The sequence below is a fragment of the Sceloporus undulatus genome, chromosome 1, assembly GCF_019175285.1.
Source record: "Sceloporus undulatus isolate JIND9_A2432 ecotype Alabama chromosome 1, SceUnd_v1.1, whole genome shotgun sequence".
Taxonomy (NCBI): Eukaryota; Metazoa; Chordata; class Lepidosauria; order Squamata; family Phrynosomatidae; genus Sceloporus; species Sceloporus undulatus.
The window spans coordinates 313,631,516-313,656,895 of record NC_056522.1 but is presented as its reverse complement, the minus strand read 5'-3'; the positions used below and the strand labels follow the sequence as shown (position 1 = coordinate 313,656,895).

General features: G+C 42.2%; 1 protein-coding gene across 1 annotated transcript in view; it reads right to left on the bottom strand.

The window, feature by feature from the left end:
* The window catches only part of GALNT16 (polypeptide N-acetylgalactosaminyltransferase 16), a 223,994-nt gene extending 213,168 nt beyond the window's left edge, over positions 1 to 10,826 (bottom strand). Inside the window, exon 1 of the mRNA XM_042446688.1 lies at positions 10,476 to 10,826. Within this exon, the coding sequence (XP_042302622.1) occupies positions 10,476 to 10,673 (198 nt within the window). The 5' untranslated portion in view covers positions 10,674 to 10,826. The remainder of the gene's footprint in view (positions 1 to 10,475) is intronic.
* Positions 10,827 to 25,380: the final 14,554 nt, after the last annotated feature.

Below are 25,380 nucleotides of genomic sequence, written 5' to 3'. Positions count from 1 at the left end.
AAACATAATACGGTTCTACTGAAACAGTCATTAGAAATACTGGAAAATCCCAAGCAAGTTCTCCTTTTATGGCAATGTTCTCAGGATTTGCTTAAAGCTACATATTATCAATGACAGGGCATGAAACCTTGTCTAGTGGCCATGCTGGCTAAAAGATTTTAGGGCTTCTAGCCCAGAAACGTAATTGGTCCAAGCTCTGGTCCAAACCCAGGGACGTAGCCAAGGGGGGTGTTCTTGGGGTCCGGACCCCCCCTTCCATTAGAAAAATGAATGGTGTGTGCTGCTGCGCCGCTGCACTCAAGCCCCATTATAATGGTGGCACTTAGTCTGGACCCCCCCTTCCTAAAATCCTAGCTACGTCCCTGTACAACCTGAAGCTTGTGAAAGAAGGAAGGAAGGAAGGAAGGAAGGAAGGAAGGAAGGAAGGAAGGAAGGACAATTAAGCATGTACAGACCACCTTCCCCTAATCATTACAAGAGCACAGACAGCATATATTCATCTGAGATTCAGGGGATAGGGTTGTCCTCCCATTCACACTACACAGTTACAGCACTGTGATTCCACTTCACTTGCCATATAAACATCCTATGGAGTTCTGAGATTTGCACTTTAGTGAGGAAAATTTAGAATTATCAACTAGAGAACTTGAATGCCTCACCAGACTACAAACCCCTAGGAGTCCATCAGTTGTAGCCATGAAAGTTAAAGTGGGACTATAGTGCTTTCACTGTGCAGTATAAAGGGGCCCTGTCAGTAAGGGTAGCCTCAGGCATGCTGGTATCTAGCATCCTCAAATCTTTGACTTTTTAAGCACAGTGCTTTTTGTTATTTCACAGCCCAAACCTTTGAAAGACACACAATTGTAGCAGATATGGGTTTACATTTTTGTCAAGCAATTTCTAATAATAAATACACAGTTTTATCTCACTTTTTTAAAAAGCCAATGCCCTTCTTGCTTAGGTCAGCTCATGTAGTATTGCTTTCCTGGAAAGAGAAGAAAGAACATATTGGTTGCCTTGGTTCCCCACCATTAAAATCTCCAAGCTGATTTGATTTTATCCTGCAGTTTAAGGGGGAGGGGGAAAATAATGACCAAAGCCACAATAGCTTTGAAGGGCGGGTTGAGGCAGACAGCTTTATCTGCTCTGTTTGTCCTTAGCATAGATAGCTTTTTAATCCACTTTTACTTAATATGTATTTGTCTATCACACACTGGCATTCTGCCCTTCCTGCATAACTTAAGCAAGTCCTATCCTATACAGTTCTTGCTTCCCGATCCTAACCATACCTTCTAATAAGTATGCTTATTAGAGCTGATGCCTTTATTTCAAAAGTGTTAAGGCCATCCATGAGATCTGGCTCTTCTTTGTCTTCAGAAGAAGAAGAAAAAAGAAATTGAATGTGAGTAATTTAACCAAAACCACATTTTTCTGCTGTTTTTCAGACAAATATGTTTTAAACCTTCACACAGGACCTGCAGTTTAGCTCCCATCTTCTCTCCTATGACTCCACAGTTGAATCATCTCCATATAGACAATTCTAAATCCTTTTTTTTCCCCAGGAGGGGCATTGAGGAGGGAAATGTTGCATCTTAATGATCTCAGAGAAAACACTGAATATATGACTGCAGTTTCCCAGCAACTACAGTTAGTAGGCAACAGTTAGTAGTTAAAAGGAAGAAAGCAAGTTAAAATATGGTTGGCATGCATATATAGGATATAGTAAAGATAAGAGTGATAAAGAATTTAAAAATCATGTGATAAAGAAACCACTGTTAAATATCTAGAATGTAATTAAGGAAAAAAATATAATGGTATTCTACTATGGATTTCTTCAGATAAGGACATAATAGAGAAAATTGGATAGACTATAAAGAATTATTGATGGTAGAACCACAGGGTAAGATTAGAATAAGATCCAGAGAAGAATTAGAAGGATTAGGAAAGAAAATACATTGGTTGGAGTATCATCAGATTAAATCTTAGGCCCCATACAGACAGGCCAAAATAAAGCTGCTTCAAGTCACTTTGGAGGTATGCTGTTTAAATGATGCATGCGTACTAACAGTCCGGAAGCCGCACCAATGCCATGATCCAGTCCTAAGGACTAAAGTGCAGCTTTGGCGCAACTTCCGAACTCTTAGTACACATGCATCATTTAAACAGCATACCTCCAAAGTGACTTGAAGCAGCTTTATTTTGGCCTTTCTGTATGGGGCCTAAGTTTAAGGAAGATATGACAAAAGAAAAATTCAAAATATAACAGATTCCCATGGATAAAATTATCTGGGATAAAGATACAGGAAAAGTGTCAAAAATATATAAAATATTGATACAAAGAGAATTAGAAACAAAGACAGTAACTGATGTAATGGTGAAATGGGCACAGGCATTAGGTCATGTTATTTTGTTTGAGAATTGGGAGAGGGCTTGAGAACAATCCAGTAAATTTACAACATCACAAGATCTCAAAGTAAATGATCTTAAAATTATTAATCGCTGGTATTATACACCTTTAATAGCAAAATTTTATAATCTACAAGAAAAAAACTGTTGGAAGTGTCATGTAAAAATTGGGTCATATCATCATGTTTGGTGGTCATGCCCAGAAATAAAGAGATATTGGGCTGAAATACATAAAGCAATGAATGGATCTTGAATATAAAATTCCCAAGCACCCCCGAATTTTATCTCCTTAATATGACATTTGATTTATGAACAGACATAGAAAAGAGTCATTGGAGAATGGTGCTGTACCTAAACCTCGAATTGTTTTGGTTAAATATTGGAAATCAGAAAAAATACCAAAAATAGAGGAATGGATTGGAAAAATATTAGAATTAAAAGAAATGCATAAAATAAAGATTTGGAAAAATAAAAAAATTAGAAAAAGAATAAGAACCTGTGTTAAAATATCTGAACGATATTTCAGGATTAAAGATATGTAAGTGAAAATAAAAGCCTTAAAATGAGTAGACATAATGGAAATAAGATGAGGGAAAAGATGAATAAGGAAAAAGTAAGAAAATATTTCTGAATGAAGAAGGGGCTATGTAAAGCCTTGCTATATGCTGTATTGTTTATGTATTATTATTTCATAAGGATAATTCTTATAAAGAAAAATGAGCAATCTGGAAGCCAAGAATGAAGATGTAAAGATAAAAAATAAGAGAAATATTTTATGTAATGAATGAAAATAAATAAAAATTATTTTGGGGGGGGGGAGGAAGAAAGCAACAACCAGAGTATATATTTGGGGAGGAGGAACTCAATAGTTTTAACAGTGCTTAATTATTCCTATCAACCAGAGATTCATGAGATTTAGGAAGAAAGGTTGCCTGAGTTCCTTTAAAAACTGTGGTCCAAAACTGAAGGTGCAACAGCAATTAAACTTCTTTGACTCTGAACAATTTGATCATTTGGGGGGGAAACCCACAAATTGTACATTTAAAATGTTGGGAATCAAGTCCAAAAGAATCAGCAAGAATGAGGGCCAAGAGCTTTTTGCTAGTGTGTGGGCCACACCTAAACTGGCATAATCTCTACAGCAGAAGATGAGGCCAAAGCAGCTTTATCAGGGCCAAAATTAAAGGGATTGCAAAAGTGTGGGATGAGTTCCCTTGCTTCCTTATAAAATATCATAAACAAAAGTGGATTTACGAATACTGGCTGCACCTGCACTGCAGAAATAATGTAGTTTGACACTACCATGGTGCAATGCTATAGAAGTCTGGGATCTGTAGTTTGGTGAGACATTTAGCCTTCTCTGTCAGAGAGCTCTGGTGCCACAACCAATTACAAATCCCATTGAACCATGACAGTTAAAGTGGTGTCACACTGCATTATGTTTACAGTGCAGATGCACCCACAGGATGAGATCCAGCATTGGTTGATGTAAGTGTATCATACAGCTACAACTGCCAATGCTAACCAAAAAAAACCTCACCTTGTAAGCATCATAGCCCCTGCCTGAAACAGTTATTTCCATGTTGTCAGAGAGAAGAAGATAAGCAGGAAGGCTAGATGCATTGTCATAGGCATCTTCAGAAATCTCTAGTCCTCAGGACAGGGATGTAGCCGGGGGGGGGGGGGGTTGGGGGCCCGGCCCCCCCCCTTCCATTAAAAAAATGAATGGTACGTGCTGCTGCGCCACCATGCCCAAGCCCCATTATAATGGTGGCACTTACTCTGGACCCCCCCTTCCTAAAATCCTGGCTATGTCCCTGCTCAGGAAGTCATCACAACAGGTCCAGCCACAAGAAAACAGCTGGACGCAATCCTGCTCTCATCCTCTCCATTCTTCAATAAACACAGTAATTTCCATGTTCAACGCATTGCACTACTTACAAAATGAATTTGAAGAAGAGGATTTTGGTCACTGCATGGCAGAATTCTAACCTACACAACCATAAAAGTGAATTATTTCCTTAAAAATTAAAACTAACCATAACGAATTAAAATCTCCATTTGAGGTTCACCAAAGTTACACATGTGGATAAATCATAAAATCAAAGAATTCCTAGAACAGTATTATTTAAGGCCAAGGAAAACTAATGACAAAAATACACAAGATTCCCTGGGTTTGCCATATACTACCATTCATATTCATAGCTAATGTTTTCTATGACATTTTTCAACCCAATATGATTGGATATAGTTGTATTCCATGTTCATTTATAGTATATATTAGGAATTGTTGGAACTGTATTGTATTTGCATTTCTGTGATTATTCACTTTTGTTCACATACTCTCTGCATGGGCTGCTGGTATTTGCATTTATTTTATCTGTTTGAAATACTATATACTGTTCATAGCATTTGTTTGAGGTTGTTTAATTATTTATTATGGTCTTATTTCGTATGAGTTCTTGTGTCTGAGCTCCTTCCCACTTGTATTTGTTGACCTGTATCAGTCCTTTTGCCATCTTTGTACATAGGAAGATATGCCTGTTGTTGTGGTTCTGTGCCTTCCAGTTGTTTCCAACTTATGGTGACCCTCTGTTGTTGTTGTGTGACTTATGGCAACCCAAAGGCAAACTTATCATGGGGTTTTCTTGGCAAGATTTTGCAATGTACATTTGGCCCTCCATATCCACAGATTCTACATGCATGAATTCAACTATCCACTGCTTGAAAATCTTTTTTTAAATCCCAAAAACGCAAACTTTGATTTTGCCATTTCATATAAATAACACAATTTTACTACTCCATTTCATATAATGGGACTTGAGCATCCATGGATTTTGGTAACCATGGGGTATCCTGGAGCCAAAACCCGGCAGATACCAAGGGCCCACTGTATGTCCACATATTTTGATTCTACACCCCTATCAAACACATTACTCTGTTCCCTTTTCCTCTTTCATGTGAGGGTCTACTTCACTGATAGCGCCCTTGTGAGAATGAAAAGTTTGGAAAAGTTACTTTTTGGACTACAACTTACAGTATACCCCTGCTAGCATGAGCTACAGTGAGTATGTTAGCTGGGGATTCTGAGAGCTGTAGTGCAAAATGTAACTTTTCCAAGCTCTGGGAGAATGTCCCAGATCCAGTCCTTGGCATGTCCAAGTAGAACTCGGGAAATCTTCTGTCTGAAATGCCAGACATCCACTGCTAAACAGATGAATTTGTTGTTGTGTGCTTTCAGGTCATTTGTGACCCTAAGGCAGGGTTTTGTATCCTGCCTATTACAGGTTTTCTTGGCAAGATTTGTTCGGAGGGGGGTTGCCTTTGCCTTCCTCCAAGGCTGAGAAATGTGACTTGCCCAAGGTCATCCCATGAGTTTCCATGGCCAAGCAGAAGTTCAAACCCTGGTCTCTCAATGTCCTAGTCCAAGACACAAACCACTATACCATATTTGCCTTCTAGACAAACTAATACAGACTTGGTATAACAATGCTTCCTGTGTTCACCATTTATGGCAGACTGACATTCCTTCTCAGCCAAGGATGGAAATTGTGCTCCAGATGTCATTGAACTGAAACCCCCAGCTTTCCTCACCTTTGGATAGACCAGTTATGGCTGCTATGATTTGCAGTCTAGCATCTTGAAGGCCGCATGATAACTGCCCTTATTATGGGCTATCCAAAACATTCCAGCCTGGTTACTTTGAGATGATTTGTATTTGCTGCAGCCATCCAGACAAATGGTTCAAGCCTAATCTACTTTAGGATTTCTATTCAAAGTGTAGAGGTGAAAACTGAAAACACTGAAAGCATCCCTTACACTATTGCCCCAAGCCTGCTGGTGCCAAACTGCTGCCCGTGTGTCAAAGTCTTTAGGGCTAGGACAAAAATCTTGTGCACTTCATGCAAGTTGCAAGGAGGAGGCCGATTAAGCATACACAAAGTAAACATTAGTCAGGAGATCTGTGAATGGGCTCTCTTCTCCCTAAATATCTTTTCAGCATGATATGAAGCCTGTTAACCAGCCAGTTTTTCACTGACCCATCCAGTGAAAACTGCAGTCTGCCATGTTCCCAGCTCTCTTAGGGGAAGGAAAGCCAACATACACCCTGCCTGAGACCGGGATGAGTAAGTGTGAACAGAGAAAGCCTAATCTGTAATGTAGCCTTCCCTTGCTGAGGACCCTTCCAGCTGTGCTGAACTACAACTCGCATCAACCCCAGTTGTCACAACCACTGCCAAGCTGGCTGGGGATAATAAGGAGTTGTGGTTCAACACAACTGAATGATACTAGATTAAGAAAGGCTCCCTTGCCCAGCAACCTCAGCAAGGCAGAAAGCAAAGGCATCCTTTCTTCTTTTGCTCCTTCTTCCTACTCTTTCCAAGTGCTTCCTCCCCACCCCTTTGAGGTTCACTATTCCACCGATCCATTTTCCCCCACATCACATAATCTGGTGACATTCTTACCAGTGGAACTGCTTGTTATTCACATTACATCCCAGTGCCATTACCCATTCACTACATTTCCAAATCAATAGAAGCACAACTGCTTGAGGTCATGGCAGCAGGAACATGGCTCTTTTTTGGCTTGATGCTTACAGCTGTAGACAGCATTGTAGAAACGATGCCATGTATGTATCAGAGAGAGAGACAGAGAGAAGAAAAAGTCATCCATCCAAGAAAGATTAAGTATCACCATGCTGACTTATTAAATAAAGTGAATGTTGCTCAAGTCCAGAAGGAACATCTAACCAAGCTTGTGAAGGGGATGATATTTTGCTGCATTCTTCCCACTCATTCCTCTTATTATTATATTTCCCCTGCATCAGTCAGGAATGTGGAGCAAGCAGCTCTCAGATCTGGTGGCTCTGATACAGCAAATATAATCAATCCAGATAACTGAAAGAAAGAAGAAGGCAGCAATGGTTTTGTTTCAGTGGGTATGGAGAACAAATCCATCCATAGATTTTGCTCTTCCTATTAAAACAATAACAGCAACACTCTGCTACCTCTGCAATATTATTCTTCCCAACGCTATTCAATTTTGCATAAATGAGCTGAAATAATGTCAGCTTGGAAATGAACATTTTGCATGCTTCTATGCACTCTGTGCAGTAATAATAACAACATCATAATAATCTGCACCACCTTTCATCTAAAAATTTCAAAGCAATATTTCAGTCATCAGAATAAAATAGACCCACTCTTTTGCAATAAGGGCTAATTTACTGCCTTCATTTTGACCATTAAAAAATAGAAGGTGCTGAAAGTTAAGATACACTTTCTCCCACTGAAAATTAGATCTGAGACAATATTTCCATTTACCACTTATGTGTCCCATGAAAATAGGCATGATAAATCAACCCAATTTGCATGTCTTTAGCCCTCAGTTATGCACCTCAGCCCTCAATGGCCCATTACTGTAGCATACTTAGAACTCAGGTGTTTGGAACACTTAAAAAGAAAACATATCTGGTATAGCTTATCAGAACAGTTTCACATATGTGAAAAATTAAGGACGGCACCGACATCAGGATATATGTCTCCAACAAGACTACCAGCCAAGACTTCTGATTTCTAAAAGTCTTGCTTTTAAGACACTTTAGCCTGTTTTATTTCTATTTCAGTTCCATTTCTGCATCCAGGTAATACATTAGAACAGATAAAATGATACATAGTGTAATTTCTAAAGTGCTTTTGGCCAGGTCATTCCCAATGACTTTCTGTTAGTTTTATTAAAATGTATTACTTTTATCTTAGGCTATCTTACAGCCTGAATGAGATGCAGCTTTCCATGGCAAGAGGGACGCCTTCATCTAACAGAGATGAAAGACTTCTATGATTTTCCCCTCACATAAGAGAGAAGCGTCCTCTCTCATTGCAACGGCGTTGTGGATGGGGTCACAAAGAGCAAAGCACAGCTCTTTATCAAGGATATTGTTGATACAGTACCCTGTACAGCCGAGAGAGAATCAGGAGCTGGAAAACTGCCAGCTGCTTTGAATGCACATACAGACTTTTACCGAGTCTGCAGAAGATTGCTGGTCCTTGTGCCTCCCACGGTTGGTAACCAAGAAAGCCTCATCCTCCTTTAGTTAAAAATTAAAACTCCCAAACAAGCAGGGTTTTAGTGCACTTAGCATCAGGGAAGCTTAGCCCTGGTCTGCACAACTGTGCATTTATTTATTTCGTTCCCGTTGTGGCAATCTGTCCTATGCACTTGGCCAAGCATGTCTGAACTGTTAAGACATTTTGAATCATTCCAAGGACCTCTCCATGCATTATATATGAAGCAATTTTTCTATTCCGTCAGCCTATTGGTCAGTCTCCTCATGTACTGACAGGCAGCCTTGTTCCAGGGTCTCAGCCAGATGTTTTTCTCCCAGCCCTGCCATCTATTTTTATTTATTTATTTATTTATTTATTTATTCATTTATGAATACCAACAATACCTAGAATTGAACCCGGGACCTTCTGCATGCAGAGCATGTGTTGCGCTGCTGAGCTAGAGGGCCCTCTCTCTGCTCCAGAGGGGTGGAGGAACCAACAGCTGTGAGTCACTCTTCTCACGCAGAGAAATTTGCAAACCCTGAGGGGTTTTGGGCTGCATCCACACTGCCGAAATAATTTGGTTTGGTCCCACTTTCACTGCCATGGTGCCATGCTGTGGAATGCTGGGCACTGTAGCTGGCTGTGGCATCAGAGTGCACTACCAACTACAGTGCTCAGCATTCCACAGTGTGGATGGGCTCAGAGACCGGCAAAGTCAGTGTCCATCCCATTTCGTACATTTCCCTCAAAGCTGAGAAAGAACTAATGCAAACTCTTGGCATTTCTACCCCTTCCACTAACTATTTTGTTGATTTGTGGCAAAGTAGGAGCCAGTCCTGGCCTCAATTTAGTGCCAAAGCTGGCATAATTAATGGCTCTCCTAGACATGTCCCACTGTATAGGAGCATGTTGCAGGGCCACAAATCTGAGAGAAGTGCCACACGCACAGACTCACACAATCCATGTTATGGCCACCACATTGTTAATGGAGAGAAAAGCTGTGCTAGATCTAACTGAACCTCTACAACTGAAATCCTGTCCATACACCTGAGCATCTCTGGTTTTCCTCCAAGCATGCAATGAAGGGGATTGTAAATGCACATCAGCTCCTGTCGTAAGAAATGTGTTTGCCTGCATGGATACCACAAAGGTTGTTTTCTCATCTAACTGAAACAGATGCTCAAGGCTGTGCCAGTGGAGCGGGAAGGGAATCATGACTGATCTGCACATTCTGGAGCCAGATGTGCCCGTTTTTGCCATGCAAATCCCCCAATTCCCAGCTTGACCTCCATTTCCCAGCTTTATTGGCTGGCCCAATCCAGTCTGGTGTAGTGTCTTGAGCACTGGACTCTGAGACCTGGGTCTGAATCCGAGCTCACCCGCAGAAACCCACTGGGTGCCCTTGGGCGAGTCACACTCTCTCAGCCTCAGGCGATGGCAAACCCCCCTCCAAAGAAACTTGCCAAGCTTCTGAAGGCCGCCAGAAGACTGAAGCAGCTCGAAGGCACCCAACCTCATCACCAACAATAACCCATCCAAGTGCAGCTGCCAGCAGATTCCCATGGGATCAATCACTCTGGGCTCAGACAAGAGGGAGGCATGTGCACCAGCAGTTAGTGGCCCAGTGTGGACAAGACCCCCATCCTTGCCATGGGGTGATGCCCACCTATGCCTTCCTGTGGACCCAAGACTTATCCAGTCTGGTCCAATCCATTCAGCCCTTCCTCCAAATCCTTGCAAACTGGACTCTTGGATGCAAACCCATGCTGAGGAGTGAGACTGTCCACACTGGAGAAATAACCCGGTTTGACCCCACTTTAACTCTTTGTCTGGATCTTGGCTATGGAATTCTGGGAGTTGAGAGTTTGTTGTGGGGCCCAGAGCGGAGCACAAACTCCAACTCCCAGAATTCCATAGCCAAGAGCCAGACAAGGAGTTAAAGCGGGGCCAAACCGGGTTATTTCTCCAGTGTGGATGTAGCCTATATACACGCATGCCCCCCTGCCACCTCTCCCTTACTATGATGCTGAGAGCCAGGGTCCTCTCCTCTTTGTCCCCTCTGCTGCTGCTGCTGCTGCTGCTGGAAGAGGAGGAGGAGGAAGAAGCCGAGGAGGCTGGGGCTCGGTGGGGCTTGTTGTCCTGCCACAAGTAATAGAAAGTGCCCAGGATCCAAGCCACGGTCAGGATGGCGATGGCATTGGCCCGGAGCCTCCGCATGCTGCCTGCAGCCCCTGGAGCAGGAGGCAGAGGGAAAGCGCTGGGCGAGTGGGGATGGGATGCTCTCCCTCCTTCCTCCTCTCTTCTTCTCCTTTGGCTGCTCCTCCAGTCACAGCTGTTGGGTTGAGCTCTCCGTCCTCTCTCTGTCTCCCGGCTCAGTCCTCCTGCAGAGCGCGAAGAGGCTGGCTCTCCCGGGTCCTAATGCTCTGCCTTCCCTCCGCCTTGCAGCCACACGGCAAGAGTAATCCGGGTTGACGCCGATTCAACTCCAGGGAAGGGCAGGTTGTTGCCTTTTCCTCCCAAATCAGAGTGCTTTGGTTGGAATAAGGAATCACGTTCCAGGAACCCTTTCGGACTAAACCATTCTAGCCTATGAATCCAGGGAGAAACTGTAGCCCTATGAATCCCACCCTGAATCTAGGGATGAAGCACTATGAATCCCACTATGAATCCAGAGGTGAATTGTAGCACTATGAATCCCAGTCTGAACCCAGGGATGAACTGTAGCCCTATGAAACCTACTCTGAATCCAGGGATGAATTGTAGCACTATGAATCCCACTATGAATCCAAGGATGAATTGTAGCACTGTACATCCCAGTCTGAACCCAGGGATGAATTGTATCACTATGGATCCCACTATGAATCCTGGGATGAATTTGTAGCACTATGACTCCCAGGATGAGTTGTAGCACTATGAATCCCACTATGAATCCCCGGATTCCTAGTGTGGGGAGGCACTAGAATTCTCTAGCAAAGAATTCCAAATGTTCTATTCAATGAAACTATGAACCAACAAGGTGTAAGTGCCACAACAAACTGCACCTCCAAGAATCCCATATCCTGGAATGCCATATTTCAAACTGGAATACTTCTGCAGTGTGGATGCAGCCCTGGAAGACACCCACAGTTGGGACTTTCCTTGTAGCAGCTCATTCTGAGGGGACTAACTCTTGTTGTTGTTGTTGTTGTGTGCCTTTTAGTCTTTTCAAACTTAAGGTGACCCTAAGGAGAATCTGCCATGGGGTTTGCTTGGCAAGATTGGTTCAGAGGTTTGCCACTGCCTTGCCCTGAGGCTGAGTGTGACTTGTCCAAGGCCACCCCATGGCAAGCCTATCACAGGGTTTTCTTGGCACAATTTGTTCACCACTGCCTTCCTCTGAGGCTGAGAGCATGTGACTTGACCAAGGTCACCCAGTGGGTGCCAAGGCTGAGCTGGGAATCAAACCCTGGTCTTCGGAGTGATAGTCCAACATTCAAACCACTACACTACTCTGGCTCTGCTGTTTCCTTTTTAGCTCAGCTCAGCCAGGGCAGGAAGTCTAACATGCATAGCCTATTTCACACACACTGCTTTGTGAGATATAAACCTGAACACCAAAGTGAGGCTAGACCAAGCCATGGCATTCCCCATCAGCATGCATGGATATGAAGAGCTGGACAGTAAAGAAAGCAGACATAAAGAATATCAACTCATTTGAGATGTGCTTCTAGAGAGGATAACTGAGGATGCAATGGACAGCCAAAAAGACAAACAAATTCCATAGCCTTGAGCCACAATACTTAAAGTGGTGTCAAACTGGATTATTTCCGCAGTGTGGATGCATCCCTGGAAGCCACCACAGATGGGACCCTCCTTGTAGCAGTCCATCCTAAGGGGACTGGCTCTTGATGTTGTTGTTTTTGTTGTTGTTGTCCTCATCTTTGTGTGCCTTCAAGTCACTGATCAAGCCCGAACTGTCCCTGGCAGTCAGGATGACAAAACTGCGGCTGTTGTACTTTGGCAACATCATGAGAAGGCATTAGAAAGGACAATGATGCTGGGGAAGGTGGAAGGCAGTAGAAGGGGGAACCATGAAGAGCAGCCTGTGGACTGGGACTTCAACCAAAGTAAAACCATTTTTCTTCTTCTTAAATTTGGACCGAATTCACATGTTTTACCGCTCCATCACCAAAATGTTCCTGATGCAAAAACATGGAGGCTTCTTGAGGAATCCCTTGTGCTCTGCCTACAAAGAGGCCTGTGACCTCACGGGAATGGAGAACTATTGGATTGCAAAAGAGAGGTCCTTGTTGAGATGCAAATGGACTTTAAATTTCCTGGGCTTTGAAAAACTCTCTATTGCCGCATGGCCAGAAGGAGGAGGCACCTGCCTGCAAAAGATATCCTCTCCATCATAACATCTTGAAACAACATGCAGGCATCTGACTAACATCTCCAATTGTTTTTTTTCCCTCCTCTTTGATTTGTAACATCTGGCCTGATGAAGAAGCCCATGGAGCTTCGAAAGCTTGCAACAAGTATATTGTGCATTTTGGTTGGCCAATAAGGGTATCACTGATGGATTTTTGTTTGTATTTGTTTAATGGTCAACACAGCTACCTCTGCATATTCACATGCCAAATGGTTAGCCTCAGTCAAAGAGGCCACAGGGATGAGCCTACAGGACCTGAGCAGAGCAGTGGAGGACAGGGGGACTTGGAGATGTCTCATCCATAAGGTCGCCACCATATGAGTCAATGTTGACTTGCGCACTAAATAATAATAATAAATAATAAATAAAAACTTTATTTACATACCACCCTTCGCAAGCATCATTCAATGCTTTCTCACAAGCTTTGTGCGAGTTACAGCGACCTTAAGAATTGAGAGGAAGGAAAAATATTATGGTGCAATTCGTTTGGCTTAAGACTTTTATAAAGCAGTGGAAAGCCATTTATTTGTTGCCCGAGGCAGGCCTGGGAAAGCATCCTATCAGCCTGAGTGCTGCTAAGGTTGCTCATTCATAGACACAACACCAGGATGATTTTGCATGCCACTGGTTTCAAATTTTTTGCCTGCCTGCCAGGATGTTACTGCTGCTGGTGGGTTGTGGCAGCTCTTGGCACACTGGGAAAAGTGGCGAGCCAAGACTACTGAGTCCTCAGACTTAACAAAACCTTATTTATTGCTAGCCCAAAGGGTTCAGATTCAAAACAAGAGAGCTGAAAACAGGAATGACTGGGAAGGTGGGGAGAATGTAGTTTGTTTTCTTCCAGATTATGAATCAATCAGCAAACCTTAGCATCATATATGTGATGAATCTCTCCAACTCCAATTTCAAAGGGAAGTTGGTTGGTTTTGTTCTTTTAAATACCAGACCTGGTGTTCTCACACATGTAACAAGAGCCTGCAGGGTAAAGTAATATTTTGGGTGGCCCAGGAGTTGTCACCTCGCAACAAAGTTTAAATTCATTAGTGGATCTCTAATGAACATAGATTTAGAATTCTAACTTTGAATTTCAACCTCACTTCCCCTAAATCATGTTGAAAGCTTTTGTTGAAATAATCAAATGATATAAAACATGCAACAGACACATTCCAGGGGCCCTTTCATACTAAACAATTATAGCACTAAACCATTGTAGCACTGTAATCCTGGGATTCATAGTTTGGAGAGGCACTAGAGTTCTATAGCAAAGAATTCCAAATATTATACTCAAATATATGAACCATCAAGGTGTAGTGAGTGTTGGACTGGACCTCTCCAAAACCAGGGTTCAAATCCTCACTCAGCCATGGAAACCCTCATCATGAGCAAGACACATTATTTCAGCATCACAGGAAGGCAGCGGCAAACCTCCTCTGAATAAATCTTACAAAAACAAGCTATGAGAGGATTTCTATAACTCAGAGCCAACCTGAAGGTTGTTGTTATTGTTGTGTGTCTTCAAGTTGTTTCCAACTTACGACAACCCTAAGGCAACTCTATCAGAGGGTTTTCTTGGGAAGATTTGTTCAGGGGTGGGGGGAGGAGTGTCCTTGCCTTTCTCTGAGGCTGAGAAAGTGAGACTTGCCCAAGGTCACTCACTGAGTTTCCATGGCCAAGTAGGGACTCAAGCCCTGTCTCTAGAGTTGTAGTCCAATGCTCAAACCACTATTCAACACTGGCTCTCATCAACCTGAAGGTATATAACAATGAAGACTGAGATGACAAATGCCAGAATTCCATAGTATGGAACTGTGGCTGTTAAAGTGGAATAGAAAGTGCTATAACTGTACAGTGTGAACAGTTCTGCTAAAATGGAAAAGGAGACAGAAAGGTACAAAAGGCACTTCTAAAGGGAACTAGAACTGACTGTGTTGCAGACAGAATGCTACCCCACCCACCTTTTCTGATTCACTTTTGTGAGCAATTGTGGTACAGATGATTCAGAAGGGATGATTCAGGCTCTTGTCTCAGCCACAACTGACTACTAAGCAAACCAGCACTCCAGTAGGATGATGTTAGATGTAGCATGATGGCAGGATGGGAAGTGAGGAGAAAATCCTGATGGAGCCTTTCTGATGTGCAATAGTCTACAATGGTCATTCTTAAATTCCTCATCCAGTGCTCCTTCACCACCCCCACACACAAAGCTATATTACCTGGGATACTTGTCTTAAATTGTTGTGAAATGTGTGTGTGCATTATTAAAATGGAAAAGGAAAACTAATCTACATTTATTGATTTATATTTATATTTATACTCCATATTTTGCACAGTGAGCTCAAAACCGCACCCATGATTCCAGTGACAGTAGGTGGCTTCCATTTCAGTAGGGTGGTGAAACCACTCTGGGTTTTAGTCCAAACTCTAAAGAGCTGTCCAACAAGCTGAATTTTTTTGCGGGCAAAAGCCTGGAGTAGACACTTCAAAATCTTGGGTAGCTTTCTTAAATTTCAGGTGGAAGCCCTGAGCAGATTCACCATTGTTTCACTAACATGGAAACAATCAGGGAGTGGTGATTCTCTCTCCATTTTTATCTTCACTGATCAAGCAGACTGGGAAGGCAATAGTTAGCCCAAGATTAGAGTGAACTTTTCAACCAGGATTTTGCAAGTGCCAGTCCAATACTATGGATACCGTAGCATCTTCAGTCATTGCTCAGGTAAAAGTGAAATGGAAGTACAAAGGAGCTGTGGGGCTGTGCTCTTGGCCCAACATCATCACAGTGCTATTCATCTGAACCTATCATGAATGCAGCTGGAACTTGGATAGTCAGGAAACTTTTGCTACTACAGAAGACTTCCCATAGGAATTAAAACCCAGGAACATCAGGGTTCACAGCAATCACAGGTACAAATTACGAAAAGTGATGCAACACCTTAAAAACAACATATTTCATTGGGCATAAGCTTTCATGGACTGTGTCTCCATTGATTGAGCATATTGAGTTTTTGTTATCTCAGCTGGCAGATGTAAGCAAGACGATGTCATCTTTGGGTTGAGAGGAAGTGGGAAAACTGTAGGTACAAACAGTGATCATTACCTAAAAAGTGGCCATTAACAGAGAACTGCTGAGCCAGAACACAGCTATCCTTGCACATGTAGCTTTTGCCTTTATTCAAGCCACATGATGTGGACTTGAGCAAGTGTTGTTCACCTATTTCACATTGGAATCTATCTTTGAAATTCATTTCACATATTGGAGGAAAAGTGCTTCCTGATCTACAAAACAACTGAACAACTCATTTTTTGAGGAGTCCACATAAGAGGTGTGACAAGCTGGGCTGGACTGAAAGTTTGGTCCCACAGCTCTATTGTGGTCACTTTCCCTTTTTTATGACTAATGATTGAAAAGTGCAGGTTTTCTACATTTGGATGGAATTCTATTATGTGAGGTTATGAAGTGAGATATAAGTAAATAAAGAAAACAAGATTCTGTAGCTAACCAAAGACTACCTATGGAGGGAACAATCCACCAGAACATACCGCAGAGTCAGTTTCACTGAACTGAAGAAAAGAAATGCAAAAACATGGTAGGTTCATTTCTAGATTACTTTCATAGAAAACAATCCCAGTGGACTGTACTCAGAATTATTATTATTGCTGGCCATATGACTGCAGAAATTTATTCTAAGCCCTTAAAACTTGAAGAATGTAAACATTCCTTTTAAAATGAAGTGATCCAATTTACACTGGGATCTTACTAGGTGAATGTCTTGGAAATTTTTGTTCCTCGTGGTGAGAATTGTTGCTGTTATGTGCTTTCAGGTTATTTCTGTTTTATGGCAGGGTTTTCTTGGCAAGATTTATCCAGAAGGGGTTTGCCATTACCTTCCCCTGAGAATGCTATATTGTAAATCATTTTCTAGGCCTAGAAAAACTTTACATATTATTCTTTCTTACTTTTGCTGCTGTTAGTTACCATCAATTGGCATCAACTAATGGTGACCTTATGAATGAGAGACCTCCAAGACACCCTTTTGTGAACAGCCCTGCTAAGGTCTTGTAAAGTCATGGCTGTGGCTGAATCAATCAACTTCTGTTGTAGTCTTCCTCCCCCCACTACACTGTTTTCAACCTCACCTAGTATTATTGCCTTTTGTAATGAGTCATGTTGTGTCATGATATGGCCCAAGTATTTGAGTATGTTAGATGCTGAATGCCCTTTCTGCTTGAGTCCACTTGTATCATTAGACACAGTGCTACTCACGCTTGTCCTCTACTCTTCCTCAGTAGCTTAAGAGTGCTTAAGTGCACTGATAAGCGGTATAGAAATGTATTTGCTATTGCTTTTGCTAGCTGGTCAAATTCAAAGACATAGTCATGTTTCCATAGTCTGGAAAATCAATATGCAAAGGATCTTGTAGCACACTGGAGACTAATTGAAAGAAAGAAGCTGGTAGCATGACCCTTTGTAGACTTCAGGCTACTTCCTCAGATGCATGAGGTAGAGTGGAGAGTCCAAAGACAGATCTATATAAGCTGTGGTGTGTGAGAACGTCAACTGAAATTCAAAACCTTGTGGGTATGGAGATTAGGTAGCAAGTATAGTTGGTTGCTGGGGGACAAAGATGGGCATGGGGGAAGAAGGCAGGAAGAAGGATGTTGCCTAAAGTCAAGGAGAGTAGATAACCATATGAATGAGTATTGGAATGTAGTGTGGGAACCAGAGAGGTCAAGGGCACCCTCATGTGGATGGGAGGCAGCGGGTAGGTAGTGTTGAAATGTGTGTAGTGTGCTAGGAAGCTATTGCCTCTGTTCAACCTGTTGATGATGGACTGGAATCTGTGGGTATATCCTACTTCTTCTATTTCTCTTTCCCCATATCCTTTGTAGTTCTTTTGTTTGAGGACCACTGTTCTGAGGTCCGAGATGGAGTGTCCAGAGAGATTGAAGCATTCTCCTACAAGTTTTTGTGTATGTCTATGCATAATGTCAGATTTATGTCCATTTATCCTCTGGTGCAGGGACGGGCTTGTTTGTCCAATGTGGAGTGCTGAAAGGTGATGTCACTAGGTCCTGTGATGACATTTCATGAATAGGGAAGAGTTAGCATCTGGGTTTGTGGCAAGGCTTTGTACCAGTGTCCACATCTGTGTTGTGTGTCCTCTTGTAGGCAAGTAACTATTTGAGGTTTGGAAGCTATCTGAAGGCAAGTAAAGTCCTGCCATCTATAAGAGTCCTTGAGAGGGCAGCATTATTGTTCAGAATAGATTGCAGTTCATTGATTATACATTTGAGGGGTCTCAACTGGAAGCTGTATGTGACCATTAGTGTAGTTCTGTCATTTTCTGTCTTCAGTCTGTTCTGTAATAGATTAATCCTGAGTACAAGTCTTGCCTTATCTGCTGTTGTTTTTTATTTCATGTAGTGGGTACTGTAACATGAAGAATGCTTGTTGTAATTCCATGAGTTTTGCATCCCTGTCTTGTGGGTCTGAGCAGATGCAACTGTACCTTCAGACCTGGGAGTCTCATCTTCTGTCACTATCTCATACTTCAGTTCGAATGGCCTCATCATGGGGTTTTCACATTGGGAAGTGTTTACCAGTGGTTCCTTATCTGCAGTATTAAAGTGCCACTGCTGTTGCCTCTCAAAAACCCTCCAGTAGTATCACCCTTCTCCCAGTACTGCTGCTGCCCAATAGGCTTTCCTTACAGCATTTATTTCCTGGGGCACCCTTAAATTGTTTAAAATGTACATCTGAGAGTGAGCGGTTTGAATGTGACAGGCCACATGTCTGAAAACACATTCATCTAGCAAGTGCACGCATTTGGGAGCCAGGGTTGCCTGCAGGTCTCTTTATATTCCAGTGGCAAATCTGATTTGCTGGCATGTAATTTCTGGTATGACTTGCCTTCCGTGCTGGAAAAAAAATCATTGTACTGTTCCTGTTTGATGCCTTTCCTGTTTTCCCTGGCTAAAGATAATCATTAGTGTGACTTTGTTGAATGCACAGGCATGTGGGCAATACTGTATTTTCAAATTCAGATGGCCGGACAAAGCTAAGAACAATTAGGGTTGTTTTTGTGTGTTTTTTTTCCCAGATGATAATTCCCAGAAGCCCCCATTATGCTGTCTGGGGAGTTTTGGGAGATGGTGTCCAAAAGACTAATCTTTCCAAAGTCTGCTGAATGGCCAGCATAATTGAATGAAGGCATGATCCCTCTAAATATATTATTGAATAGGTTCTATGTCTTGCTCCAGGAAATAAATGTGCACAGTCAATGGCCAATCCACCCCGTACTGGAAAGAGAGGTCCTTCCCAGATGAATGGGCTTGTCAAGGCTCAGCTATGATAAACACATGTGCAGATCCACAGAAATCTCTCCTATGGGCTCCATTGCTCATAGCCCTTCAACCTGTTTCCACCAGCCCATTCCCCATTTTGTCCTCCTGCAATGTAAAATATCTATGACAGTCATCATGTGTAACAGAGGGGAGTCAAAATTCATGGGGTGAATCCAGAGCTGGGAAAAGTTATTGTTTTAGATTAATAATAAATAAAACTTTTATTTCTATCCCGCTTTTTGTTAAAAACAATCAAAGCAGCTTACAAGACTTAAAATACATCCATATATACAAAATATCCCCTCCTTAAAAGACAATTAAACAGTATAGAATTTAAAATTACATAACAATTAAAACCAATAAAAGTGGCAGAGTCATAATATATATGTTGGGGGGGGGCAATCACCACATGGTCAAGTAGTTTATTCTGGAAAGGCTTGCTGGAAGAGATTCGTCTTGATAGCTTTCTTGAAGCTGTCTAAGTTGATGATTTGACGGATATTGTCCGGCAGGCCATTCCACAGTCTGGGAGCGGTTGCAGAAAAGGCCCTCTGGGAAGTTGCAGTCAGTCTAGTTTTTATAGGTTGCAATAAATTCTTCCCAGAGGACCTGAGAGTATGGGGCGGATTATATGGAAGTAGGTGATCCCTTAGATTATTACTCCCAGAGTTAGCTGAAGAATTTTGTGATTTGTTGTACAAAATCCCAACTTTTTACGATCTTAATTCATATTGTCCAACCAGTAACAATAAGCTAGACATCATTTCATGAGTTGCAGAGGATTTTGGTAGGCCAGTGCAGTAGGGACAGGGATTGAGCAGTCCTTCAGATGCCATAGACTCCCAGAATTATTCACCACTAGCTATGCTGGCTAGGGCCAGGGATGTAGCCAAGGGGGGGGGGGGTTCTTGGGGTCCGGACCCCCCCCTGGTGTGTGCTGCTGCGCTGCCGCACCCAAGCCCCATTATAATGGTGGCACTTAGTCTGGAAACCCCCCCCTTTCCAAAATCCTGGCTACGTCCCTGCTAGGGCTGTTGGGAGCTGCAGTCCAGTAACTGTCTTATACTGAATGACTTTAGCTCAGAAATCCAAACTTCAGAACAACATAGAAAGCTTTATTCAGAAACCAAAGTAGTTCATAGTCTCATAGAGTTGGAAGAGACTCTCAGGGCCATCCAGTCCAACCCCCTGCCATGCAGGAACACAGAATCAAAGCACCCTTGACAGATGGCCATCCAGCCTCTGTTTAAAAAATTCCAAAGAAGGAGACTCCACCACACTCCAGCGCAGCGTATTCCACTGTCGAACAGCAATTACTATTAGGAAATTCTTCCTAATGTTTAAGCGGAATATCTTTTCCTGTAGTTTGTATCCATTGCTCTGTGTCCTAGTCTTTGGAGCAGCAGAAAACAAGCTATGTTGAAAACAAGCTAAAGTAATTTCAGTTACACAGTATATTAAATGCACAAAGCACTTGCAACCTTTTTTGTATACTCAAACTTCATGTGTTACTAAACCAAAACATCCCTCTTCCCAGGACAGCTCAGTTGTTTCTTTTCCTATCAGGCATTCCCACTGAATTGACCTTGACTGCTTGAGGTGCCCATTGCCTCCTCTTCACATCTGCTCATTAACCAACTCCAGCACATTCCTTCACCAAACAGTACAAAATCTATGACACATCCCTTCATCCAGTAATACAAAGCAAAACTGTAGCATAAATGACAAGCAAGGCAGGAACTCTGAGCGACTCAGATCCTGACAGTAACATGTAGAAGGGAGCAGGAAAGAGCCAGCACAATCTCCAAATGATTCAGAATTCTCAAAAACCTCATTTACATATCCTCCAACATTTAACAGATAAAAACTGGGATAGCTGTGGTCCAGCAACATCAGAGTGTGGTCAAGATGGCAAAAGTTATTAATGAGGAAGAATACCTGAGCTAGGAAAGGCTGCAGCAGTTTGCTTTTGCCTAAATCTACTGGGGAGGACAGATTCCCCTTCTTCTCTCCTTTCCTCCCACTGAATTAACTGAATGCAAAGCACTTTTGTATTTTGAACTCAGTTTACAGCAAATGAAATAGGTTCAGGACAAAAGGGGAAAGTGGGAGGAAGAGACAGAAACAAACATTTTAAAAGCAGATGAAAAGGTAGGATGACAAAGGATTAATCAGGACTATCCTTGCCAAACTGAGGCGGGTTACAGACCGCTGAAAAGCGGCGGTCTGCTGCCGCCGCCGGTTTCAACATCCAGGAACCACAGCAGCCAAACGGCGCGGTTCCCGGACGCTGCAAAGAAGGAGCGTGAAAATCGCACTCCTTCTTGCACCCCGGAAGAGACGCCGCAAGTGCTGAAGTGCGCACTCGCGGTGTCATTTCCAGGGTGCGATGTGCGGACACAGTGCATCCGCTACGTCAAGGTGGCGGCGGCCGTGTGAAACAGCCACCGCCATTTTGTACGAACTGGGTCTGTATTAGGGTTAGGGGCATCAGGAAGTGACGCCCCTTTCTAGCCCTAATACGGACCCAGTCTGTATTTTCAGGCCCGTCTGTAATGGGCCAGTGACAGCTGGAGAGTGTGCATTTGTGGTGGCTGTTCATATAGACCACAGTAGATGAAACAGAGGAGGGTCAGTTTCAATCCAGACATCTGTTTAGACAAATGCAAGTTTCACATATGAAACACAAACATGGAAAATGTAAAACAACAATAACCTGACTTGAGGTGTTGCTAGTAACATGCCATGAGTGGTAAATAAAAAAGGGTGGAGGGCATAGCAAGACAATTTTCATTAAGGCACTAGAGACAAAAACCAGGATGGTGGGAGAGTTTCGGCATTGGGCATTCTAAAAGAGCTTTCTGTGGAAAAACATTTTCATAGGAAAGGACAAAAATAAGGCTTTTTATACTTTTTAAATAAGTATAGTCTTTGCTTCAGATGTCTAAACTGTATTGCTAAATGCCCTGCTACAGTGTTAAAAATTTGAGGAATAATGGAAAATTTCATGAGGTTGGGTGTAGATTCTTATTTGGGCTCTCATTCCTCCCCCCCCCCCTCCTTGTAGCACAATGCCTACAAAAAAGAAGAAGGGGGAAATATATCAGTTCATTTGGTCAACCATGGAGACAGTAGAGCAGCACATAAAGGAAGCAGAAAGGGGGGTGCATTCAATGAAATTCTCAAAAGAAACTAGAGACATGTCTTAAGATGCTCAAAGGATGGTTATTTTACTAATAAAAAGTGCACTGTATTTTGGCATGTGTGTGTTCTTAAGGCCTCCTTCAGGAGCTATATAAAATCATAAAAGGACAACACATGACTATATAATATAAGAACTCATAGTGTATATGAATTCATTATTACTTTAATATAATGCTGGTGATCTTCACACACCTATTTAAAATCTATCCTCAAAAATTATCTTGACCTGGAATTCTCAAACCTTTTACTGAACAAGTGAAAACATATGAACAAAGACTGTAGGTTTTTTATGCCTTGCATGTATAAAATATGGGATTATGTGTTGTGTTATGTTGTATTGTCTTTTTGTGATTTTATGTAACCCCTGAAGAAAGCCTTAAGAACAAACACAGGTTAAACCACATCAGGCTTTTGTGTGTGTGTGTGTGTCTGGTTTTTTCTGCAGGCAAGATATAAATAAGAAAGCTTTCACACCCTTGTTTAGCAATAGTGAGTCTGGGCTTGCTAATACTGGATATAATGCAGCTGCACACACAATTTTAAAAGATGATGAATGTATCCCTGAGCCAGCCTTCCTCAACCTTGCACCCTCCCAATGTGTTAGACTATAACCACATCCTCCCTAGAGACTGTGGCCTTGGGTCATGCTGGCTAGGGATGATATGACTTGTAGTCCACAATATCTTCACAAGCACCAAATTGTGAAAAACTGATATAGACTGCCCTCTTGAAAGGCGTGGCATCTTCTGTGCTAGCAACCAGTGGCAGTAATATAATTAAAAGTTGAAATATCGGCATCTGATAATGCCTAATGTAGGTCAACGTGATGTCATTTGTGGAGACATGAGAAATTAAAAAGGCAATTTCAGCATGTCTCATGAAAGCATCCCTAGAAAGAATCTGGAGTGATTCATTCAAGCTGGCAGAGATATTTGGCACATGAGAAACGTGACCTGCTTTAATTTATTGTTATCAAACTTTCCCACTTTTCCCCATCAGTGCACTTATCTTTTCCACAGGAATAAGGAGAACTGTCTTTTGAATTCATTTAGGCTCTCCTGTCACCTTCACAAGTATTCGGTTCCAAACGTTGATTTCCATTTTAATCAGCTGACTCTGCAGGAAAACAAATCTGACAGTCTTTAGCTCATACCACTACTTTTGGAGGGTTATTTGGTTGGAGCAGTGAATTGCACAGAGTGGAGTGAGAAAGTAATAGTGATCCCCAATTCAGCTTCAACTTTAATTCTCAAGAAACTATGAAGATTGTGATAAAAAAAATTGAACATGCAGTCAAGGAATTACATGGTCAAGGAATTAAGCTTATAGGAAACACAAACACTTTGGTCCTATTGGCTGATCCCAACTGAAGCAGATGCATTGAATCAATTGCTGAACACTTAATCAACATATAGGTAAGTCCTACTGATTCAATAGATCTATGCTAGTGAGAACTAATAACAGGATTGAAGTCTCATTCTCATCCTGGGCTTAGAAAAGTTACTTTTGGGATTGCAGCTCCCAAAGCCCCTCAGCCAGTACAGTCACTTGGAGTTGTGGTCTAGAAAAATTAACTTTCTGAAGATCCACCTTAACATGCACACATAAAAGACAAAATCCAAATGAAAGTCTGCCCACTCCACAACTCATTCATTCATTCATTCATTCTCTCACTCACAGATACCCTAGACCTAGCTGCTTCTAGCTGCCTCTTTCTGTGGTTGGTTGGCTGCTGGTTGAGTGAATAAATTTTCATTATTGCCTTGACTTTTTCCAAATGACTGCTAGGGAGATTTACATCTACAGCAGGTGGAGAACTTGCCTTGGCTGGTGCCCAGGATGCTCTCCAAACATCTCCAATGTCCTCCCATTACATGAGCCCTCCGTTCCCATTCAGGGCAGCTTTTTATACATATGTCCCACTGTGCCACTTGGTGCCTCCACCGCTGCCATGCATCACTTGCTTTAAGGTCAGAATGAGGTGCCTCCTCTCTTTCTCCTTCCCTCCACTTTACCTAGCATTATTGTCTTTTCTAATTAATCATGTCTTCTCATGACAGTAAAAAAGTATGACAGCCTCAGTTTAAACATCTTGGCTTCTAGGGAGGTCTGCCTGATTTGTTCCAGGACCCATTTATTTTATTTATTTATTTTTGGCTGTCCACAGTATCCTCAGCACTCTTCTCCAGCACTACATCTTGAATTAATTTATTTTCTTTTTATCTGCTCTCTTAATTGTCCAGTTCTCACATCCATACATGATAAGGAGGAGTACCACACTCTATTGTGCACTCTATTTCAGTTCTGGGCCCCATAGTTCAAGCTGGAATCTGTCCAGAGGAGGGTGGCTAAGTCCTAAAAGGAATTACTAAGGGGCTGGGTATGTTTAGCTTGGAGAAGACTGAGAAGGAACATGATATCCATATTTAAATACCTGAAGGATATCAGGTGGAAGGTAGAACAAGTTTGTTTTCTTCTGATCCAATGACTAGGACACAAACCAATGGATTCAAATTATAAGAAAAAAGATTCCACCTAAGCATTAGGTAGGATTTCTTTACTGCAAGAGATGTTCAACAGTGGAATAGATAGCCATAGGAGGTGTTGGACTCTCCTTCCCTGAAGGTTGGATGACCATCTTTCAAGAGTGCTTTACTTATGTATTACTTATATATTCTTGCATGGCTGGGTGTTGGACTATATGGCCTTTGTAGATCCTGCCAACTTTATAGTTTTACAGTCACCCCAGCTAACTTGTGGATCTGAGATCCACAACCTCAAATATGCGTGGCAGGGTGACCTCTGTTATTTCTAATGGCATGCGCACCCTGTTCAAGCCTATGAGGCTTGAATACGCACAAGCCTCCATTTTCACGGGGGGGGGGCTCGTGCAAATGGAGGGCCAACTGTATTATTCTTTCCTCTTCATGGGAGATGTAATATGTAAGCTGAAAGACAGAATAT